The sequence below is a fragment of the Pieris brassicae genome, chromosome 2 (genome assembly GCF_905147105.1).
Source record: "Pieris brassicae chromosome 2, ilPieBrab1.1, whole genome shotgun sequence".
In the NCBI taxonomy this organism is placed as follows: Eukaryota; Metazoa; Arthropoda; class Insecta; order Lepidoptera; family Pieridae; genus Pieris; species Pieris brassicae.
The window spans coordinates 21,823,673-21,841,155 of NC_059666.1; the positions used below are offsets into that span (position 1 = coordinate 21,823,673).

General features: G+C 31.7%; 1 protein-coding gene across 3 annotated transcripts in view; it reads right to left on the bottom strand.

Moving 5' to 3' along the window:
- LOC123720595 overlaps window positions 1-17,483 on the bottom strand; it is a 97,959-nt gene that overhangs the window by 33,054 nt on the left and 47,422 nt on the right. The window contains exon 1 of one of the 3 annotated variants that reach the window (XM_045677275.1): window positions 3,902-4,206. The exons of the other annotated variants lie outside the window; for them this stretch is intronic. Coding sequence (XP_045533231.1) covers window positions 3,902-3,903 — 2 coding nt within the window. The 5' untranslated portion in view covers window positions 3,904-4,206. Of the gene's footprint in view, window positions 1-3,901; window positions 4,207-17,483 lie in introns of those variants that run through there. 3 annotated transcript variants of the gene reach the window in all.

Below are 17,483 nucleotides of genomic sequence, written 5' to 3' on the forward strand. Positions count from 1 at the left end.
ACTGATACACATTGTTAACAAATTGTATGTATCGCATATATTCATAAAACCTTACTGAAAGTATATTCCTTACTACGGAGTAACCGTTAAGATGCACAGATAAGAGGTGGACTTTAAAAACAACTATATCGAAAGGATTAAGGGGTAGAAGAAAAAGGCGCCATAAAAAAGGTGGAAAGAAGATATAGAAGAGTTAACAGGAAGCGAATAGTGACCCTGGAGGCCTTGAATAGAGGAATTTAGGATAAGCCGGAGGAGACGCGTGAAGGGGTTTCTATGAATGGTACTTAACGATAACGATATCGAGTATCGAGAAAAAATTGCATATAAAATAATCTAAACATCTGGAAATAAATCGGCCTTATTATTATTATTACTCCAAATGCAATCTCAAACCTACTATGCGTATATTTTCGTATGACGTCATTTATGCATTCAAAACTAATGCCAGCCAATGCCAATTAATGATTATGATTGAAGCCTATTTTAATGATTGACAAATTAATCATTAAAAGGGGCCGGGCGTTATGATGTTTTTAGAGGATTACAAAAAAAAATATTTTAGGCGAAATTACAACATTATTCATTAAACAAATAATTAAAAACTTTTTATAGTTGTTTTAATTTTCTATTTATCAATTTTTAATTATCATTACTATGTAAGTTAAGAATATTTTAAATATTGTATATTTGTGTGTTGGAAATAAATGTTATAGACTTGTATTTACAAGAAGATTTGTACGCGAGTCCACAAATAACATAACACTCACATACATTCGGTAAATATTAAATTTACTTTGTTTAGGTTGAATTTTCTTCTATATATAATGCATGATGCTCGGAACGTAAATGGCATCAAATTGAATTAAATTGACACCGGTAAGGTCACGTCAGTTAAACTAATTGGAGACAAGATATTATTGATTGCTATTCAATATTCTTCGTTATAAAATTACAGTTTTCAAAGATTATCGGAGTTATTAAGAAAATCACTTAAGCTTTGTTATTTTAAAATAGACAATTTGATTTTGTCTATGATGTGATAATGATATTACTTTTTGGCCGTCAAAGACTTACTTTAATCTTCTTATTAAACATTAATATTCGGCAATAATGACTTTATTGCCTTATACACTAGAATTCAAAATATCAAACAATTTTGCCTTGGTATACAAAATGCAATTAAATTGCGTTAACATTGAAATATTAACAGCTATGTTACGTCCGAATTCTTCGTCGAGTTATGAACATTATTTACATATTTATATATAAGCGCCAAATGTTACAGTATTTACTTAACCCGATATTTCGAAAGCTTTATCCCACCAGTTAAAAATTCTTTCATTGATCAGATTTATTTAAATTTTTAGAACTACCACATAGTCAATGTTATTATGATGATGAAAAACTATATTACTAAAAAAATATTCAACTCCAAGAACAAATAATAACTAAGTATTTGATAAGCCAACGACCTGCGACAAGATAGTACTATTTGCTACTGAGGTATGAATTTTAATTCAATAGTTATAAAAATATTAGTTAAAATTATAAAACATTCGTGTGTCTGTTAATTTTTCAACTAAACCAAACAATTTCTACAAAATAGTATATTATTTTTATCCTAAATCCCCTAACTCATAAATCGATAATAATTATTGAAAAAAATATTGACAAGGTCCATTAATATAATAAAACATTTGCGTTTTTCTATTATTTATTTCTGCGATAATTTTTCTAAAATAAATTTATTTTTCTGTCAATTCAGGAAGTTATTTACATACAAACATTGACGTTAATCGGCTAATAAAAGATATGTTATCAACGACTGATATTAAACAAAATTTTCTTGTGGCAAAAAACGCACTTATAAACGGTATCAAGAAAAATAAAAATAGTTGAACGGTCCTCAGGCGAAACTTTGATCGAGAACCATGTCGCATTAGACATACATATGCAAAATCTGTAATATAATTGTTTACACGGTTTACTTACAGTTCCTACAATACTATTCCATGTTTTATACCCAATTATAATTACAAATTGTATTAATTCGTAATAAAACCAATTCAAAACTAGGGTCTACGCTATTGCTACGAATAAAATGTGTAGTTTATCAATGTGTGGTCTAGTTATTTTGGAGCTTAGCGACTCGCCCATAAGTTCTATAATAGGTGTGTAACCTGACCATGTGATGTTGTTGAAATTGGTTAATATTTGAGTGGGATGATCTATTTAGCTACAAGTGTGCTGAAGTATTTACTAAAGTCCACCGCATCGTATATGATATAATCTTTAGTATATGTTACAAGCTATCTTTTCTTAAATACATGGCAATTATAGTGAACATATATATCACAAAAAAGTAATAATAATAAAATTATTACCTTCCCTGTTTGCTTGTTGCATAAAATTACTAAAAACAAATAACGGATTGATCAGTCCACTACCGAATTTGTCAAGGTCTGAAGGAAAAATCGAAAGGAAAGCGGCATGGCTTAGACCAAAATGTCGGCATATCGGAAACAGTTCATCATCTACTTGCCAATGAAGGAAAAAAAATGTATATGAACTATATGCTATACTAACAAAAAATATATTTAATTTTCACTTAAAATTCTTACAAGTCAACAAATGATATATGTTAATTAAATTAGTTTTAACCACGAAACCGTCTTACCCTCTTCCATAAGAAAATGATGTGCTATGTCGTATTCATAATATTGTCTGGCTAATATTGTCCCTCAATGTTATGCAATTAATTAACAAAATAACGCTATACTATAGAAACTATGCACAGACCATAATATTCTTTGTAAAAATCGCCTACAGATAACATCAACACTTTTTTTTATAGACACAGATTTTTTCATAACAATCAGTTGAATTTCACTTTGTTAACTAAACTCTAATGTTTAAAGAACTTATATATATATTTTATTTACATGAGAAACTTAATATTATGTATATACGAGCGAGCTACACGTCCTTTACTATCTCTTTATCTAATAGCCATTCATAAACAAAATTCAAGAACAAATTTAATAAAATTAATTCGTATGGGCGTAGAAACTTTCAACACGTAATATCGAAACCGCACTGTCGGTTTGTAATAAGATAGGAAAAGTAGATATTATTATCATTGTTATATTAACTAAGCAATACATAAAGAAACTATTAAAATTACATTACAACGCATTCGCAACGTATCTGCAGCATAGGCTAGTAGTAGTAGTACGGACAACTTTAACTCTTTAAAATAATGATTTTTGCATGTTAAAGGAACAAATTCCTAAACAAATATCCTTATTTAATCTTTCAATGTACCTGCTGAAATTAATATATAATAAATTAGATATCAATTCTAATTTGTTAAGATCTTCAATAGTCAGTAGTATGTTATATATTTGCCACAATGTGAAAAGCTGGTACTTAAGTAATATTGATAGCAAAATAGTTGATATTTTATAAGCTGATAAGTGAAATAATTGATAGTAAATACCTGTCTATAGTCTTGAACTAATACGCAATATCTTTGGATGTAATACATTCCTGATTTTCTTATAAGAAAATCAAATGGAAAAGACACTACTCGATACGAGACATCTCGCACTGTCGCCTTGTCGGTAAGAATCGCTTAACACTACGGTCATGTGTTTTACAATTTATTGTACGTAATAATTGCCGCTACAGCGTACGGTGAACAAAAATAAAAAAAATTATTCACGCGTGTGCACAGAGAGTCTACCTACAAAAGTTAAATATAGTAATAACTATTAACAATTTTTACAACTTTAACTATTTATATATACCGCTCATATTAATATTCGATTGGTTATAAATTTATAAATAATCATATAGGTAACTATAACAGAACATAAAATATGTACAAAACACTTACATAGCCGAACTTTGCCGTCATGTTTTGTCCCGTTGTATATTACGTTGAACATACATCTAACTGAATTTTCCAGTCGATTTTCCTTTGAACAATCCACTTTTATGTAATAATTAAACACACGCATTCAAAACACTCAAAACATATTTTCGCCTAGCGTTACAAACAATAGGTTTTGTAACACGAAAAATAAAGTACTTGGAAAAACACCTCAACTGCTTCACATCACTCTAATATAACTTCCCGTATAGTCTCACACGCGTGCTACACGAGTCGAACCGCGAAAACGACATGTGCGCTCTTCGACGGTCGGCCGAAGACTACGGAATACGAGATAAAAACCGCGCTTGATTATAAACTTATAAGCTAAACTTTTTTGTTTGTGTGTGTGACGGGCTCACGCTTTTTGTTCTTAAACTTTTCACTTAAAGGGCCTTTATGTTGAGTTAAATAAATTCGCGATTACTCGCTTAAAACGCTTAAAACTTTTAAGGACTATCAAATCAAAACGATAAAGGTTGCTTCAAAGAAAAATAAAAGGGAAATCAGAACGTACAAGTTGTACACCTGAGTGCTTGAGTGGTCGCTGTAATCTATGCGTGGCTTTATCAAAATGGGCCAATGCGCGTGCCTACAACCTCACTGCTTTTTATTTAGCCCGAGAAATCCTTCACCCGAGCGATAGCGTCGCTTTGCTTTACATAAATTACTTTTTTTTGTTCGCGATAGGACCGATCGCGCTATGCTAATAGGCAATGGATTTAACATTCAGATTTGCTTACATGAAACTGAAAAGTGATGTTTTGACGTTTTTCTTCACGTTTGTGCCTTTTTAATTTCACTATTGGTATTCAATCTTTAACCTGAACGAATTATTCTTTTCATATGCTTAATGATAAGGATTAGTGTAGGTTTAGTTGATACAGGTGTTAAGTTCCTTGAAATGCATAATTATCAGTTACAACTATACAAATCGACTATCACATTCCGGTTATTTTTATATTAATGTGCGCTTTAATTTATAATCATTGTTGACAATATACACGTATGGTTTAATCTTAAAATAGAAAGATGAGTCTTTATAGTAAAAGAAAAATATATTTAATGTATGACCTTCAGGCTATACGGCAAGTACTAATCAATAAAATAACCACTAGGAAGTTATGTCTAAACCATTTTAATTTTTAAATATGCAAAGCTTGTTAACCATTAAACTAATAAGTTTGTATAGAAAACAATGTCAAACAGGCATCATACTTTCAAATAGTTTGAAGTAACAAGACCTGTGTGGAGGCTGTGCAAATATTAATTAGCTAGATAATTACATACAAAACATCCCAGCTCATTAGGCCTGTGTGTTTTTGTTTGCACATACATTTAGCGTGTGTTCGCTGAAAATGATCAATATATCACGTCTTATATAATCTTCTTTCTTTTATTTTCTTTTGTCGTTGTTATATTTCCCTAATAATGTCGTGTTCTTGTACGCCATGTATTCTCTGTAAATGTTTGTATGTGTTTCGTTAGTGTGCCTTTAAAAAAATATTTTGTTTTTTGACGTCAGTCTAAGAAATTGTATGACATGAAATGTTTTTTTTATTTATAAATCAAATTTATAACGAAAGTATCTATCCTTTGAGGTTTTTAAAATTAAATTAATTAAAAAAGAACCGGTGATTGGGAAAATCACCTTTTTGTAGGTCAAAATGCCGAAACTTGAGATTTTGTAATTCTTCCTTATTAACATTTTATTATGGGGACATTGAGAATTTAGGTGAATTACCGTATTTAAGATTCAAAACGCAGTTCTATTAATCATTAAATCGTTAATGGATGTGTTCAGTGACTTTTCCTATTTCCGAAGTCGTTGACACGTCCTTTGTGTCCTTCCTTGTTTAGTATTTTAAATTACCAGACAAGGAATTAATTATTTCGAGGCTCCAAAACTTCGCCTCGCTATTAAAGTTTATTCATAATAAACCTGGCAAATTATTAAGTTTATCCATTCGAATCAATCAATTGTATTTTCCATTATGTGTGTTTTTTTAAATTAATTAATTAAAAGTTATATACAAATTCAACGGAGGTTATAAAATAATATTTTGATAATTAAAACAGAGCTCAACTAGGACCTCAATCCGCCTAAATGAATCTCAGTACAACAAGTGTTTACAGTAATACCATCCTTGACCCACCGTCGTAGCCTTACCAAGACATTTCCTTTATTTGACTTTAATCTTCAGTTATGACAAGTGCATATTTAACTGTATTTACTTGATACGACTTCCGCTATTTTCGATCGCAACTGATATGATCCGTTTAGTGATTTTGAAGATAAGTAAAGTTTAGGCGTTACTAGCAATAAATTTGTTGTTAAATGAATATAACAGCCTATGGTTTGGTTTTTAAATAGTCAAATTAAATAACCTAATATAATAATGTCACAGTCATAAACTTTTCCTCTTAGAAAATGTCTTTACTGTTCTATACTAATAGGAGTATAAAAGTTCACATCACAAGTCAGGAACAAGTATAAATCACCAATGTGCACTTCCGTCGTTTGGTCGCAGGAACACAGAATCCGGGGGAACTGATTATTTGAAACGTCCCATCCGAATTTAGTCCAATCATCGAATTATTGTATTTCCTACAGGAACAACTACGGAATAGAAAAAGTTGGAAATTACTTCGGATAGACTAGAACCAATGTCACTTGTCTACCATCATACAGTAAGAGTCATTATCAAGCTCACTTGTAGTGCGTACCTATACTTTTTTAAAGAGCTGAGAGTAAACAGAACGGAGGATCCCGAGATGTATGATAAGTGATACCGCCTTGGACACTCTCAATGCCTGAGGACTGACCTGAGAAACCGTAAGTGGATTTGGTTCAGAAGTTCATCAGTGGTGGTGCACGGAAAAAACTGCCTAAAGAAACGCTCAGTTGTGGTACGACGGATGTCGAGGTGAAATGGTATTTGTTTTATGTTCTGCCTTGACCTCCGATGATAAAACTCACCATATAAATGCGGTAGTAGATGCAGAGTGACCCCACAACGTAATGCTAAGGGCTATATATCCTTATTATATATATATAAAATAGGAAGAACTAAAGTCATTGCGTATTGAGATTACATTAACTCCTTACATTTTCGGTCTTAGATCACCATTCAAAAGAGACCGGGTATCGAATATATTGAACTTTTTTTTACGACTTCTGTACTTTCTACAATAAATAATGGTATTGATTTGTGAACGCATGTACCTAATTACTTAATATTAAACCCTATTTTCATACATAGCTTGAGAGGTAGGCAAGCCATAGCTAGCTCACATATTTAACTTATTTCAAAAATGGAACACATAAACAAATTTATGTTTTCTGTCGTTTGTAATTGTCTATACACAGTACATGTGACAGTTACCCAAATCCGCTGTATGAAAACAAATCTAGTTGGCCAGTTTGATGGTTGTTTGTTTAACCTTGATATTCCGTTACTTAAATATAACCCACATGCGTGTCTCATTGCATAATAAAACAAAATAAATGCAAATTCACTTTATTCTTCAAATATTTTAAATGCTACATGATACCACTTGGATATGAGACAAGTAAATAATGACCGATCTCTCGAAATTGAGTTTGCATTGAATCGAGAGCACTAAAGCCAGACAAATAATAAAAACTTTTACGCTTGAGTACATTTTAAAAATCAAGATATATATTCTATGGAAAACTCTATGGTTGCTCATGTTTCATATAAATTCATTATTTATAGAACATTTAGTCTTGACTTATCAATGACGTCAATCCAGACGTTGGATTTAGTTGTAAATGCATTTTTTTCGAGGGTACGAAATCAATTTAGGTAAAAGTACAATTTGCTTTTTTTTATAGTATTACGTTGTAGTGATTTGACATGGCAATCTGTCAGGTCCCTTACTAAACTTTTTAATATTCATACTTATATAAATGATTTTTATATTAGATACAAATACAAAGCTAAATAGGCTGTAATATCTACCCGCTTACCGTCTACAATCTAAAAATACGACTAAAGGACTGGCTTATGAACATACCCTACGCCGTGTTAGAGCATCATCTGAGACTTAGTATGTAGTTACACACTGCATACATTCACTCACTGACTCACTCACTCACTCACTCACACATTTGCACTCACACACTCACTCATGCACTCAGCGTGTTGATAACAGTTGAAAAATCAAAGACAAAAATAAATAAAATAAAAGATTTAATTAAATCATATATAAGTATATTTTAATGAATGTATAATTAAGTTTGTTATGAAAGAGCTAGAAACCCTGATACATGTATTTTTTACTTAAAAGGGTTCCCAAATCTTACACATTGTAATGCATATGTACTTAAAATGAATTAACACATTTATATATATAATATTATATTTATACACAACTTTGGTAAGGAGTAAAATTCCCAATACATAGCCTAAAAGCCAGATTTAAAATTTGCTAAAACTAGTTACATTAGTAGATCAGGCGTGTCTGTTTGTGTGAACAATTAAATATACGAGGCGCCAGTCGACAAACATAACTACAGTAAACTTTGTATATATTATGTACTGACGGACAATCTTTACATACTTCGAACTTGAGGATAATGGAGCCATGAGATTCTAAATTTGAATTTTGAATTTATATTTTTTTAAAGAACAGTTGATGTCAATTGTTGAATGTTAATTGTCAAACTGGCACTTGTAATTAGTTTGGTTTTAAATTAACCCACTAATCTTCGTTGCTATTGAATTGATATTTAACGAATTGATATTGAAAAAACTGTATTCGTACAAATAAACATTTATATGAATCAAAAAAAACTTTAGCACATTTAATAGTGATTATTATCTTAATAATTTTTGCGGGACTTTGACCTCTATAACTTCCATTCAAGTGTAATACGTATGACGCGTGACTTGTGAGTGGATACCTTTGTAAGTAAGACTTGACATTGATTACAAAGTGTATGAGTCTAGGTATAGACTATTTCAAATATCCACGTCAAACATAATATATATAATCCAATGTTATTATTATAGTGTTATTTTGCCAAAATAAAATGACTTATGTGAAATTGTTTAATAAATTAAATGTGTACAAACGTTGTAAGTGTCTTGTACAAGACTATACAAAACGGTATAATTGTTTTAAGAAAGTTATTAAAACAGCAAAGAGGATGTACCACCTTCAATAATTTTAACTGTAAATATTCTGTTGAGTGGTTGCCATTTTTCATGTACTAAAATTTATTTGTTACGTGTCCTGGAATCAGGTCGCTAGCTTTGGTGTGTTGTATATATTTGTTATTTCGAAAAACAGCCTTTCGTGCCTAACCAACTTCAAAAGGAGGTTATCAGAGCTGGAAGGTCTCTTATATTTTATGATTCTCTTATTTTGATTTCTCTTCATCTATTCATTTTTTCAAAGTCTTTGGATGTCCTCAAAATGTCGGGAACTAAAAAGATATTCCTTCTTGATTAAAATTCGGTTTATTCCAGCTTAGGTAACAGTCCCAATTTCATCACTATCAGTTCAACAATATCCACGCATGTTTATATACCTTAGATTGAAATTAAAGGACCAATGTGGTCGCCAAACTCCAAATAAGTACATTGTTTCTTTCCATTCTTTGTCATCGTTTCTTAAAGTAGGGCGAATGGGAAAAATATATGGTGGAGTTGAGTAGTTTATGTATTCATTTTGAAAGATCGATACACGATTTAAATAAATTCGCTTGATAGAAAAAAATCCAAACATAGCCAATTTTTACACTTTGAATTCATTTTATGACGAAAATGTATATAGAACCTGATTTTCAAATTTACACAATATGTTTTATCGCAATCCAAGTAATCCATTTCAGAAATAAAAAAATAAAAATACATTAATTTAATGTTTTACATAGCTAATTGTTATTACGGGCCGGCGCGCTTCAGTGCTCCAGCTCTCCACTACGCACCGCAGTCTACCCCGAGACACTGACACAACAATTCGTGTTGGGATAGGGCCTTCATGTGTCTTTTCAGTAATACTTAAATTATTGATAATACGCATCATTTATACGACGGTACATTCTCGGTTCAATTGTCATAAAATATATTTCATATGTGATGAGCAAAGTAATTAAAATACATTAAAATAATAAATTAATGCCACGTTCTCCAATGAAATTAGCACATGGGTATTATATTTAATATTTATGTTTGTCTATGTTTATAATAATAATAAGCCTTTAGTCATCCACGTCTTATTGAAATATATTTAACAAAAATACATAGAAATGAAATTTTTATTACTCCTCCAACTTTTTTGCACCCTATTTTATATTGTGCCATCGTTATCCAGCCACCCTTTCGATCCCGTCAACCCATCACGCTATTGGTCTGCCCTTGTACCTTTTTATTTTTGAACCAGTCCATTCGGTTACTGTTGTCATCTGTACATCGGGCTACGTGGCCTGCCCATCTCCAGTTACGTTGTACGGCAAGTTTATTTATTGCACATAGTATTGTCATTTGTTAACATAGCTTTTACACATTGAGAAAACACTTTTAAACGGATTGAAGCTATGTATTATTATTATAAACTTATAATTATTTACATAAGATAGATGTAGATAAGTTTATAATAATAATACATAGCTTCAATCCGTTTAAAAATTGTTTTATTAAAGTTTATTTACTTTATTAATTTCCTATTTATACAGTCGCCTAGTTGCTCAGCATCAAGTATTTGTTTGATTCTGTGTGAATTCATTCATTGAATTCCGAGAATACTTCTTTCTATAGCACGCTTTGTCTATGTTTACATATCGTTTATTCTACATAATCTCGATTTCCAGTGAACGGGTCAAGTTACGGGGAAAACCGGGAAAGTTAGAGGAATCTCTGTCTTTAAACGAAGCTTTTTAATACATATTTAAAGTTAAACATGTTTCGAAGATTTACTTGCACTGTATTTCAATTATCTTCATTATTATATTTTTTTATTTTGTGTTATATAGGTATGAAATAAATTATAGTTGTTTGTTAAGTTCTTTTAAGTATATGTGTGAACTTCATGCGATGTATGCGTAACTTTTATTGGATTTTTTGTTAAATCATTTGTGTTTATGCTTCTGAAGGTAGAAAAAGTATATGGGGTAAATGTTATCAGATATACAGCAAGATAGAAAAAGTGTTACTACTACTCACTCAAACTGTTCTGCATTTACTAACTTGTCTTAAGTTGTACTGAAGCACGAATCGATTCATTATTTAGTTATTTATCATATGGATAATCTGTAATAATATTTTTATTTTTTTATACAACATTGTGTTTCCACAACGTTTCTTTTACACTAAGCAGCACTGAAAGCCGTTTGGCCTCACCACATATCGCTTAGCAAAATGGACACTCTCGATGCCAAAGGGCTCGCAAGTGCGTTGCCGGCCTTTTAAGAATTAGTACGCTGTTTTCTTATAGGACCCTATGTCGAATTGGTTCGCAAATATTTCAGTGGGCAGCTGGTTATACATGGCAAAAGTTAGTTAAAGTTAAAATTAGTAATTTTTCTTTCTTTAATAGATAGTTCCAACGACGAAGCAACGCATAAATTGTAATACCTCACACCGCACACTTACGGTCCGTTATCAGTTATCAGTAATATTGCACATTGGCGCCATGTATGAAAGTATCGATAATTATAAACCAATGTTATGTGTGTCGAGAGATAAACTGATAAACATACTGATATCTAAGCTCTTGATGGTATTGATAAACGGCTCGTGTTTTTTAAGATTAATTTATGTCGGTAGTCAGCTAATTTGATACGCCACATTGTAAAATAATTATTTTTACAATGTTGCGTTATGATGGGAAATTCATTTCCAAGTGCAGTTAGTGTTGTAGCTTCAGCTTCTCTCACCCCTGAGTTCAAAGTTTCGAACCCTGGCTGTGCACCAATGGACTTTCTGTCTACGAAACACTTGCTCGTTCGGTGAAGGTCACAAAACAGTTACAAATCTGAGGCCCATACGTAAAAGCGCCACTGATGTTTTTGCTAATCCATTTACAGGCCCCCACTGACAAGCAGTGCAGAAGTGGAGAGTGTGGCGTTCAGGGCCTAGAGAGCCTTTCGATTGATATTATAATCCTGTCAACTTCGCACGACGAATTTTTCTAACGGTGTAAGAATTTTTCAAATTCTTAGTTTTTAAGTTTATTATTTACAAAAATATTGTGGTATTATATAATTATATTCGTTTAGATTATCTTTTTTTAGAGCAGTGTTGGCCTAGTGGCTTCAGCGTGCGACTCTCATCCCTGAGGTCGTAGGTTCGATCCCCGGCTGTGCATTAATCGATTTTCTTTCTATGTGCGCATTTGACATAAGCTCCAACGAAGTGAGGAAACCTGCTTGCCTTAGGTTCAAAAAGTCGACAGCGTGCAGCAGGCACTGAAGGCTGATCACCTACTTGCCTATTCGATTAAAAACTGATAATGAAACAGATATAGGAATCTGAGGCCCAGACCTAAACAGGTTGTAGCGCCATTGATGCATTTTACTTTTTATTTGTTTTTAGTACTAGATTTAACTAATATTTAATTTCTACTACTACTAATATCTTGTAAATGTGTGGAAAACCACACTCAAGAAAAAGAAAAAGCCTTTTTCTTAAAACCGTGATCATCATGGATACTAGATGGTTAGTCAAGTAAATATAATTATGTATTTACAAAACGTTTTATCAGTCTGACTTTGTCGCTTCACTAAACATTTTGTAGAAAAACAACAGATGTCACTAATTTAATGAAGAAGGAGAAAAGGGCGCCCCAAAAAATAGAATAATATAAAAATAAATATATAAATAGAATAGGTAGCAAGAAGAGAGTGGAGAAAGAAAAACAGAGACAGTTGGAAAAATCTCGGGAAGGTCTTTAACTCGGAGGATCGTTTGTAGCTAGGATATATTCAGCATAACAAGATAAAATATGTATATAATTTAAAAATCTAAGCCATATATAATGTTTTTGATGATTGGAAATTTAACTGGTTTTTATTGTTATTATAAGTATTTTTACTGAAAAGTTTTGTGCAATAAATTTGTTTAAAAAATCTGACATACATACATACTATTAATTACTAAGTATCGATACCGTTTTTACTACAATTAAACACTCAAAATATGAATGGAAAATAATTTCAATACAAATCTTAGTTTTTTTTTTGTCAAATTAATATAGAGACTCGACTCAATGACGTCACGGTCATATGGCAATCGACGTGTCAACGAACCGAGTGTCCCAATTCCACAATGTTCAGTAATTTTCATCATGATATAATTTGTTTGTTAATCAGTACGTTGACAGTATTACTTAGATAATGTTCTAATGTTTGTGTGGACTGATACATTTTCACCATACTCAAAGTCGTCAATTATTCATATAATAATAATATAAAAACTACGAAATTTAATATCCGATGAACGTTAAATTTGGAAAACATAGAACATGTAGATTTCTTTAATAGAAGGAACTGAGGAAGAGTTGGGATCGATCATGGTCAGAAAAATGCCGAAATTGAAGAATTGGGAATCCAACCCAACATTATTGTTGAACTTCCATGTTGGGAAGACACTTTTCACGCATGGTAGGGAGATCTTGAGGCCGGCACAGCTGGATGGACAAAGTGTAAGAGGATCTGCAGCAGCGAGAAGTGACCAATTGGCGGGACATGGTACAGGACTGAAAGTTTCTCGTTTTGGAGACCATAACATATTCTGGTTCACAGAGCCAGCGGTGTGTGTGAGTGTTTCATTTAGCTGTTAGCTTTCGATAGCTAGAATAATTAAAATATTGACTTTTTAAGAACTAGTAAGAAATCTACTAGTTTCAGATGTTTAATAATTAAATTTAAACTTCAGTTAAATTAACCATATTTAATTAACCTAAATTATTAAAAAAATACAAATATTTTTATTTTTGGTCTCAAAAATTATAAGGAGGACAATCTTAACAAAACTTATGAAAATATGTTATAGATAGGTATTATACACGTGTGAAAATGACATGAGAACTAAGACAGCGCAGCGCTAACCAGATAACTTTTGAACGCAGTCAGTCATATTCAGCGAGAGTTTCTTATATAATCATTTAATCGGTACTCTGAATGTTACCTTAGTTAATCAACACTTAACTCGTGTTTTGACCACCAGCTTAATCAACCGCCAATGATGTTAATGTGATTAACATTTTTGAACGCAATGAGCAATGAATGACTAAGTCCAGATCGATAAGGCGTTTGAAAAACAAAGGAAAGTTATCGTTACGTTTTCGAGATGAAACGTCTACATAACGATAAGGTTTATAGGGTGTGGTTAATATAAACACGTACTAAGTTTGAGGAGTTTTTGGCATGGCGACTGCGACTCTCATTCCTGAGGTCCGAACCCTCGACAAGTGGACTTTTCTTTCTACATGCGCAAGGAAATCATCGTGAGAAAATTGGCATTCAAAAAGTTGGTATCAGATAAAGAAGGCTGATCACCTGTTTAGATTTTTTTTAATTATAAAACAGAAACGGAAAGTTACGACAAAGAGTTTTACCGTTATTTTTTTTAACCACGTTAGTGTGACGAGCGGTTTGCAGTTGCAATCAACAGTGATATTTAGATGATTTTGAAAATATTCTATTGTATGAAAAATATCACGGATTAAGTTTATCAGACTCGTAAGATTTTGGCGTTGCAGCAGTCTATGGGCGGTAAGCAATTCTTTCTCACTCACCTGCTCGTATGCCCCACAGAAAAAACGGAATATAAAAATGCATTTAATATTCTCTCTTAATTTTTTGCTTACCTAATATAATTAAACAGACTCAAAACCTATTGACAGATATGATGTAGGTTTAAGATCAGCCGTGTTAAATTATTTATTAAAACAATTATTAAATGCATATCTGGGATAATTATTATATTTATACGTACGTACGTAAGTTTTATTATTACAGTACGTCATAGCCTAAGTTATCTGAAGCGAGATCTGTTTAATTAAGTTAATTCCGATATTTTATGGATAATATTTGTTTAACTTTACTATGTTTTTTTTAAAAGCATTTTTTAATGCCAGTCATAAGTTATTTAGATTGTTATCGTGAAGTAATAAGAATATTATTTAAGACGTCAATCAAGGTTTTAATTAAGACAAAGAATTGCAAAAATGCATTAGCACATACCAATTACCATTCGTGTACTAAGTTCGATGCCATTTTGTGTTCGGTTGTTGGCATATGTTTATGAATCAGAAGTTTAAAAACACCAAACAAACGGATTTTTTAGGTAAATGAAAAGCAAAAGTACTGTTTAAATTCTAATGACAAAGTCTTTTACTATAAAAATTCTTGACTCGCATACCAGTTTCCAAAAATAAATTTTCTTAAAAATAATTGTTTTTTTTAACTACATGAGTAATATAAAGGTTTTTTGTTGGATAAAAACAAAAGGATGTATATTGCTTATATTAACTTGTCTCGCTCTTTTGTAATGTCAGTTATGTATATAAATAACGCATTTATCTAATTTTCAATATGATATGTAACTATATAAAACATTAGTATGCTTGTCCTTAACACTGGCGCCGATTATTATCAACAATTTGTAGAACAATTTAATCAAAAACTCCAGAACATAATTCAACTAATAGTACACGGATATTTACTTAGGCATTTTATCGTATCACTTGTAGACAACAGTTCTTGGTATATAAACATAAAAGGAAACCGAAAAGATGAAGGTATATATTTTATATAAAAATAAATAAATCAATGGCGCTACAACCTTTTTAGGTCTGGGCCTCAGATTTCTGTATCTGTTTCATGACCATTTGTTAATCGAATAGGCAAGTAGGTGATCAGCCTTCTGTGCCTGACGCACGCCGTCAACTTTTTGGGTCTAAGGCAAGCCGGTTTCCTCACGATGTTTTCCTTCACCGTTCGAGCTAATGTTTAATGCGCACATAGAAAGAAAATTCTTTGGTTTTCACCCGCACACCCGAGGATGGAACCCGCGACCTTAGAGAGTCGCACGCCACTAGGCCAACACTGCTCTATTTTATATACAAGAATATATATTCAACCCTAAATGTGTCGAACTGCGATCGACCGCTATGTTTCTTTATACTTTTTTTAAAATATATATTTTCTTTGGCTAATTCCCAGGTGAAAAAATGAAAGCCGGCAATCAGATCAAACAATGAACGATGTGTCAGTCATTATCTAGATTCCTACTAGAGTTTTTAAAAATCGACTTTTTCTTAAGAATTGTCTCTGAATAATTAAATACAACTATAGGATTCTATAATTAATTATGTCCTTAATTTCGATCTAATGTATGACTGATGAGATGTATTTATATTTATACTATATTCGTTCATTTATATGTAAAACTATACAAAAAAAAATGTATTGCGATCTGGAATTTTCCTGGACATTTATCAAATGGCTAATTAATGCGAGATCACGCTCGATACGATTGTTCACATACAAAATTGAGTTTTCGTATACTTTAGCCGTGTAGAATTTGTTTTTATAATTGTCGTACAAATATTGCGATAAGTGAAATGAACATTGTGTAATCGCAAATATTGTTCTATATGCCACGTCCGAATTATGTTCAACATTATATTCAAACAAGGCGTGGTCGTGAGCATACAGAAAACTGTACTCGCGTTCGCCTATCATAGGTGTGTCTCAGTAGAATTTTTGAATTTAGAACATTCTAAGTGCTCAAGAAACTTGTTTTTTATATTACAGATAGGTCAGTTTCTGACCATACTGACTGGATGTCAATATAAAAAGGCTTCTTTAAGTAGGTTTATACATTGCCTTTTAACTAAAAAAATACTTTACAAGATAATATGGGTCAACACTACTAATATTTGAAGTAATTTTAGTTAAGAGCCTCCTCAGGTTTTAGCCTTCAAGTAATATTTGCTTATTCAAAACAATTAAGGCAATGGGACCCAAATAAATATATTATTAGTTTTATTAAAATAAATCAGTGGCGCTACAACCAGTCCGGGCCTCAGATTTATGTATGTTTCATGATCATTGATCACTCTAATAGGCAAGTAGATGATAAGCCTCCCGTGCTTGACACACGCCGTCAATTTTTTGGGCCTAAGGCAAGCCGGTTTTCTCACGATGTTTTTCTTCACCGTTCAAACGAATGTTAAATACATAGAAAGCAAGTGAATTAGTGAACAGCCGGGATTGAATCTACGTCCTCAGGGGTGAGAGATTAATATAATTACTTTTATTATAATATTTAATTCCAGAAACCACGAGGTGGTTTCAGGGTCTTAAATCAATATAATTTCCTGCCACTTCTCGTCTCTTGAAAATTATTAAATTATAATTGAGTAATAATTAGTATTTTCATACTGATGACTAATAGAATCTTCAAATCTTAATAAATTACGGCCAATACATTTAGTTCTCTTTGTAACAATTTATTGTATTTAATATTTATTAATAATGTTTTATATTTCTATATTGTCTAGAACAGAA